The following is an 8,094-nucleotide window of genomic DNA, read 5'->3' as shown; positions in this document are numbered from 1 at the left end:
ATGGATGGATGGATGGATGGATGGATAGAGAGATAGAGAGAGAGAGAGATAGATAGAGAGATAGAGAGATAGAGAGATAGAGAGATATAGATAGATAGATGTTTTAACCACGTTAACGTTGTGAAAAAAGGAACAGTTATGTTTAGGCACCAAAACTACCAAATTAAGTTTAGAAAAACATCATGGTTAAATCATCTGTTACGAGTGTTGGACAAAAAAACCCTGGAGATGGTTGGAGATGGTAAGCCCTTTTGCGGTGGACTTTGGGCTTTTTCACTTTGTAAACCTATTACATGCACACAAAAAAAGATACATAGCAGAATATAGAAAAGGGAAAAAGCCAAAAAACATAGTACGATTGAAGTCTCATGTTGTCATCTGTAGATTTGATTGGAAACTGTTCAAGGGCTCCTCCGAGTCTTATAAATGTGATACATGTCACACATCCAGTAGGAAATGTGGTGATGGACGTGGTGACGAAAATAGAACAATTATTTTTCTAGGAAAGAGAAACTGTTCCCTCTGAAATTGCTATTATACCGTGAGAGTACCAGTATGTCAGAATATGCAAACACGCCTACATTTTACACATGATGCTTCCAGTGTGATGCTAGTCATTAATGCCTCACGCCCTCGTGACACCCGTGGAACGCTCCTCCGCCTCTGATCGCGATTAAAACGCCTGGCTGTTGAAGCAGACTGCTGTCAGCTGCAGAGCCAAACCAGGGGGCTCCCTGGGGTGCTGTCAGGCCCGGGCCGTGTTGGAGGGGGTAAGGGTGGCGTTCTCTATCAAATGGCAGCATAATCAGCGCCATTGTGTTTCATGTTTCAACCCATACAACGCACCATCCTGCCAATCAAATGTAGGGCTTTAAATATGGATTGGAAATAATAATTTAGTTAATGTATAGTCAGGACCAATTATTATAGCCTCCTTCTCATGTGTTATTTCATATTGTTTGTTGTATGTTCATGTATGTTTATTTATCTTTCAGCAGAACATCAGCAGAAATTAAAGATCTGGGCATTTGCTTGTATTTTACTAATTGCACCTTCGTCTCCGGTGGTTCTCGGCAGGATACGAGGGCGGCAGCCTGTTGAAGTTTCTCCGGGACATTGAGCACAGCACAGAGGGGGTGCTGGACCGCTGGAACATAGACATCGTCCCTGATGACAAGGAAGAGAAGGGAGACCCTGTCCCCTACAGCATCATCAACAACTACTTCTCTATTGGAGTGGTAAGGAAACTGAACATACAACGTAACCTAATATAAAGTGAATGCGATAATAACCAGTTAACACAAGTTCTTTTTAACGTCACTTGTTTTTTTGGTGTCGATTAACGCACACGGGTTCTGTGATTTGGGCCTCGGACCGCTCCGTAGTTTGGGAAATCAGGAAGCGATGCAGCAGTAATGTTGTGGATGGCAGACAGAAATGGGTCTTTTTAGTGATATGTTCAAAGCCCTTCCAGACCCAAGTTATTTGCACCTACCGTCGATGTGAAGGGAGTTTCCACCAGAGTACGTTGAGTCTCCGATTCCACTTGCTGGCCATGTATACGGCTGATACAGAGAACCCTCCTCCTCTTCCTCGCTAAAGGCAGGCCATGCTGGATAACATGTCATGTGGTCACATGTGCCCATCTATTGTTGCTTGAGGGGCTTAAGTTTGTCATATTTTGCTTTCATTGTATTTTTTGAGCACACAGTACCCTCGAATATTCAGGTCAGTAGTTGTCATGGCTTGGATTATTGCAGTAATAGAAAACATTTGCATAAAGCAAGCATACGCTCCCATGTTGATAAGAAGGAAGAAAAAAAACCTCTGAAAAAATCCTCTTTTTAAAGTATGGAACAGATAAAAAAACGTGTGATTAATTGCGATTAAATATTTTATTCTATTGACGGCCCTTGTTACTAGATATGCTTCTTAAAGAACTTAAGATGCATCAAAAATTGCACAATCATCCAATTATAAGGCATTACAAGAATATTAGTTTTTAAAACACAACAATTTCATGTTACCCACATTTTAAAAACCCAAATATTGAATTATCTGTTTATCTAAAGCTTTATCAACTATGACAAAATGTCCTGGCCAAATGACATTTAAACACGTCTAAAATCCAATTTGATATCACACTAAAACAAACACAGCAAACACCTCCATGTGATTTGGTGCAGAAAAAAGGAACAAAAGTTTGTAATGATGATGATGACAAGTTCATCCAAATATGAATTGGAACCATAAGCAAATATACAATACATAGAAAACTCCTGGCCCCATACTGTCTGACTGAGACAAAACTGCAACAATAACAACACAGTGAGAAAGATTACCTGGTCTTCATGGACACAAGCAATTAGAAGATTCATCAGTGACTTTCTGCTCCCTCCTGTGCAGGTTTCCTCTTTTAATTGGAGGCAAGAAACATGCTGCCAGGTCCCAGTTGCTTAGCAACCTTTTTAAGTTGTCCTGATGGAGGTACAAGTTTAAAAGCTCAGGGACGTTAATACAGAGGTGACAAACACGGCCTGAAGTAATCACAGTGCAGCTCTGCTGATTTAGCTTAAGTGTTGTCACTCTGCACTGCCCGTCAGTGGAACGGATGGCTTTGGTATTTCTTTATTGAAAAATGGCAACCATGACTTTATCCCCTCCTGCAGTGTGTATATTGTGTATGTATGAATGTGTATATATGTGTACATGCAGATTTCACTGAAACAAAAACACCTGTTTCCTGGGTGAATTCTTGTGTTGTCCCCTTAGCTTCTTCCGGTACCCAAACTCGCTCGCTGTGTTTTAGGACCTTACCATCCCCCCCGACCTCGTCCCTATGCGGATCTTCGTGGCAGCAGTCAATGTGGGGGCATACAGTAATAAATAAATTACTTTTCATGGCTGTATGTACGAATGGCTCATGAGAACAGCCTGGTATAGTTCAGGCTGTTAAACTTTGTGTTTTGCCAAACTTCAAGATGAATCATCACCATGTCAGAAAGTAGATGCCATCTGATGTTTGTTTTTTTCTTAAACATTTAAGCACCATTAAGCTGATGACTAAAAATATCAGTCAAACTCATTAGATATACACAGTACATATGGCCATAAATAAACAGAAGTGGTATATGAGTGAAGAGGACATATGTGCGCAGCTAGACATTAAAGGGCTTTTGGCAAGAAGAGGATGAACCACAGGGATGTTATGTAACTGCCCCCCCCCCAACTGATATCTGCATACAGTATGTCAGTGTAAACACCAAGGTTATAATAGTTCACTAAAACGAAACTAAAAACCCAAACCAGGTTTCAAAAAAATTAACTGAAATTAAAATGTAAACCAGACTAACTCCAGCTTTATCCCTTTAACGTGTGACGCTGCGTCTGTTTTCCTCGGCTTCTGACAACACCACGATGTTTCAAGGCCGTCGAACAAAGCGCCGAGCCTTTCGAGAGCCACAGTGACAGATGGCTGTGTATCTGGCAGCACACGACACCTGAGCAGCCGATCTCTGACTCACGCCAATGAGGTAGCCGTTAGTAATTCTCAAATCTGGTTTACTAAACCATACAGGGTTTGCATTTCCTGCCATCCCATCACAGACCTTGCTGCTGAGGATTTGGTTGCTGTGGAGACGGGAGGCTGGCAAGGCCGAGTCTGAAAGCTTGCACAGTCATCTGTCTTTTATCTCACCGACTTAATTGTGGCACAGTGACACATGACACAGTGTGGAGCATGTGGTTGGCTCAGCCAAGTTACTCAGGACTGTAAATCAGAAGGGAATGCTGTTTCAATCCATGCCCATATTTTAAATTAGATAAGATTTTATGGATCCCCAGGGCCAAAAATAAGTTTACATATATTCTGGTATTTGGAAACTAGCTGTAGACATATTACAAGTCCTTATAGAAGATCTATAAGTAACACAACAGGACATTACAGAATTTGGGCCACTCAAGTGACACTCCCACGCTTTCTTTCGTCTGAAAGTGCCCTTAGGAGAGCTAAATAAACATGTGTGAAGCCTCTGCCTCCATTTTCAGCATCAAGTGGCTCCATATAATTCTATACTGCTGCCTTTTATAGCTTCACCAGTTACAGGATAGGTACAGATCCAGTTACAGATTTATTTTCCTTGTTTTAAAATGGAATGTCAGTATTGAAGGTGATTTAGTTGCAGATACTAAAATAATACTGTTTAAAGCTTTCGTTTTTAAACATCCTTTCGGTTAAATCAATAAAAAGATTTCCTTTACAAATAACAGTGGTAGGTTTAGACATCTGTGGACGCGTACAGGTCGGTGTCGGTTCTTCAAGTGCTTCCACTTGACCTGCAGCCTGGAAAGAATTAGAGAAGGAAATCGCACCATGTCAGCAGCCGTTAAAGATGCCACCTCATGTTGCAGGGAGGAAGCTGATCCCTCTGCAGCGCCTGTTGGTGTGCAGGAGTTTCTGTGTATGGGTGCGCAGGTGTAAATGGATGTGTGTGCCTGGCAAGATGCTTCCTAGTCTTAATGGCCAATTCCTAATGTGCACCGCAATCCCTGGCTGTGCCATTAGCCAGGAGGCTGAAGACGATCCTGTTCCTCCTCTGATGGACATATAAGTCGCAAGCTGCTTCTCTCGAACACAACAACCAACATGAAGAGGTTAATGCAGATCACTGCAGCCCTCTTGAATCCTAGTGCAGCTAGGATTTCACTTGGATTGTTCTTAGAAAAAAACAATCTCACCACAAGGTTGGTTTTAGAGGGAAAACACAGCACAGAGTTGTTTTCCCTCTACCCCTCTGGATGGAAACACGTTGTTGTTTTTGTGGTTCTATTCTACATGAGCTTGCGAGATCTCGTGGGTCCACGTGACTTCGGCTGTCGGTCATGGCCGCAACCGTTCCGCAACAAATCCAGACCTGGTGGGTGTTGACAGACAGCAGAGCACAGAGCCAACACGCAGTGGGGCCAATCCGCAGCTGTTACGCATCCAGTGGGATTTGGGGGTTAGTTTAAATTATGAATCGTCCCCCCCCCCCCACCGGTGAATGGGTCAAACAGACACAGGACTTTCCCCTTAGAGAGTCTTCATTAATGCACCATTAATGTACCATCAGTTACATTTCCATCACTACTAGGGGTGCTATTTAAAAAAATGCTCTTGTGGCTCGCATTACTGGGTAGGAGCAAACGCCCCCTGCCGTTGTATGGTTTGAAAGACTTGTTGAAAAGCATTGCCAGGAGCAATGCTAAAAACACAGCTATGTCAGAAACCAACAACCCAAACCGAGCAGTTTATGTTAATGATGTGCTCAAAAATAAAATACTCCCAAGGCCACAGATTCATTAAGATACTGGAGACAGCCGGCTTCTTCCCAGCTGCTTGTCCGAACTCACTGTGGGTCTCTTGATAAATCCGGGCCGAGGATATGATCTCTCACCTGGTTCTCTGTTGTAGAGGTGGTGTTTTAAGACATTGAATTTGTTACATTGTTAGCTAGTAAAGTGATGGATTTTGTTATTCAGACATTGGTGAACTACTTAATGACTGTCGTGTCGGCCCTGCTTCTCACAGGGAATCCGCTGCTGCCTGTTTTATAATCTCCCATCAGTGAAGAAGCATCACGGATCACTGGAGTGACAGTTTAAAGCAACACCAAAGCACTTTTACTCTTTGGAGCCCCTACAGGCGGAAAATGTCCATCACCGCTGTCTCATTGGAACTACAAATCCGCGGATAGTGCGGTTATAGCCAGTAGAGAGCCGCAAAGCGAATGCAGGAGTGCCGTTCACCCTGTTACGAGTTGATGAACCACTGACATGATTTTGGAAACATTAAGGTACAAAACAGTCTTTGGTGTTGCTTTAATTTGCTAACAGGCTGTATGTAAAGTGTTTTGCTGGATATTTATTTATTCACCCTGCAGCTGTAAAAATGTAAATTAAAACTGTAGGGGGAGGCTATTTGTCAGATTATTACTGTTGAATATTGTTGAATTCTGTTTTTTTTAGACTGATCTCTATATGAGAAGCATCTCATCTTGTGCTGTGTCTTCAGACATGAGACCAACGTGTTAAATTGCCATCAGATTAATGTAGAGGCATTGCATGTCTTTTATTGAGCACTCAGATCTGTGCATTGGTTGGCAAGTGTTGCCCATAATCCACCGGGGCACTTCATTACATCAGAATTGTTCATGGTTTTATTAAAGTAAGTATACTGACACAAAGGCTCTATTAAATGTAATGCTGTCCTGAACAGAGCCTTAGTATTAGTTCAGGAAACAGGCAAAGCAACAAGGAGCAGAAAGTGTGCATAAAAAAGTGTGTGTGTGTGTGTGTGTGTGTGTGTGTGTGTGTGTGTGTGTGTGTGGTGTTTGTGTGGTGGTGTTGTGGTGGGTGTGGGTGTGTGTGTGTGTGTGTGTGTGTGTGTGTGTGTGTGTGTGTGTGTGTGTGTGTGTGGTGTGTGTGTGTGTGTGATATTAGCGCTGGCACAGACTGAAGGTCAGGGGAAGTATCAGTGACAGGAAATAAGCGCCTGCCAGGTTCAGGCCAGGTTACCACGGTAATGAATGACCGTGCTGAGTGACACCTGGCTGGTCTTAAAGACAAGCGCAACGGCGCTCATAACACACATACGTGGTTAAACATGTGGACGCACAAGCACATTGAAAGTCTTTTTAGCCTCTGAAAACAGGGGCTACAACCCTTAAAGTTCCCTTCCACTCTGTGGACTCTGTTTTCCTGTGTTGATGTCCCCTAAGATGTCTGACTCTGGCTCTACCGACTTGGATCTGCATCGTTTGGTCACAAGAGAGGTGTTGTTACATCCCTCGTCTGAAGGGGGAGACGTCTGTGCACTTCCTTGAAATCTTAAATTCAATCGTACCCAGGGAAAGCTCAGTGCAGTAGTGGTGGGCGATACTGCAAAATTTGGTATCAATCCGATACCAAATACATATAGGGTCTTATTCCGATACCGATACGATACTTTTTACTTAAAAAAAACTTTTGTGTAGGGGAGAGCATTTCATTATTTCTGAGGTGAATGAATGATCAATTCTTTAGGCAATATTTTTTATTAATGTATTGAAGTGCACAAAATTATTAGTTATTAGCACTGTAAATGAATACAGCGATCGCGCTCCTCGGCGCGTTGTGTCGTGAGTCACGTGACGACACAACAACGAATCAGAAGAGGAGCAGGAGGGAGAGGAGTCACGTGACGACAACACACGAATCACAGAGGAGCGGAGGGGGAGGATCAACGTGACGACAACAACAATATCACAGAAGAGAGCAGGAGGGGAGAGGACAATGTGGGCCGAGATGTGAAAGCGGCGTTTGCTCAGGAATGGAAGACACAAGCAAAGTAGGTGAACGTAGAGAGAGATTCTAAATTAAAATATTGATTCAATTACAGTTGTATCGATCAAATACCAATACCAGCGTTGGCATCGATACTATCGATATTTAGATCGATCCGCCCACCCCTACAGTGCAGTACATCGTAGCTGTCATCCAAGGCCAGGCACAAGCTAACAAACTTACAAGCAACGAAAACTACCTACTACTTCTGATGTGTCAGCTACAGACTTCTCAGAGTCTGGGTCGGACTCAATCTCTACGTGGACAAAATAGATCAGACGGCGAAACAATGGCTGCAGTATGTAAGCCCACGCGTCCTATCTGAGCAGGCTAATATGGGCGCCGAAAGGAAGCATGAAGCACTTTACGGCGGTTCCGCCTCCTGTCCGCCCGGCGTCACCATCTTGATGAGCGCTGCTCTTTCACTGGTCAAGCAGCGGTGGTGGTGAGTGGTGCAAGGCCAGGTCCAGAATCTCTCAATGAGGGAGAAAGAGTAGAGGTGCTTCCAGAGGGATTTATTTATTTATTTATTATAAATTTATTTTATAATAAATACGGGTTATTTAACCCGTGTAGTGTCTCAGGTAAAACTTGACCCATTTTCAAATTGTTTTTGTATCGGAAACATTTGAACCAAAAGTCCCAAAAATAGATTAGATTAGAGTCAACTTTATTGTCATTACACATGTACAGGTACCAGGCGACGAAATGCAGCTTGGGTCTAACCAGAAG

At 43.0% G+C, this 8,094-nt stretch overlaps 1 protein-coding gene across 1 annotated transcript in view; it reads left to right on the top strand.

Moving 5' to 3' along the window:
* dgkg (diacylglycerol kinase, gamma) overlaps window positions 1-8,094 on the top strand; it is a 114,955-nt gene that overhangs the window by 52,726 nt on the left and 54,135 nt on the right. The window contains 1 exon segment of the mRNA XM_032516518.1: window positions 1,057-1,238. Coding sequence (XP_032372409.1) covers window positions 1,057-1,238 — 182 coding nt within the window.

The sequence above is a fragment of the Etheostoma spectabile genome, chromosome 5 (assembly GCF_008692095.1).
Source record: "Etheostoma spectabile isolate EspeVRDwgs_2016 chromosome 5, UIUC_Espe_1.0, whole genome shotgun sequence".
NCBI classification, from domain to species: Eukaryota; Metazoa; Chordata; class Actinopteri; order Perciformes; family Percidae; genus Etheostoma; species Etheostoma spectabile.
Note: the sequence above shows the minus strand (reverse complement) of the source record. Positions and strands in the feature narration are given on the sequence as shown.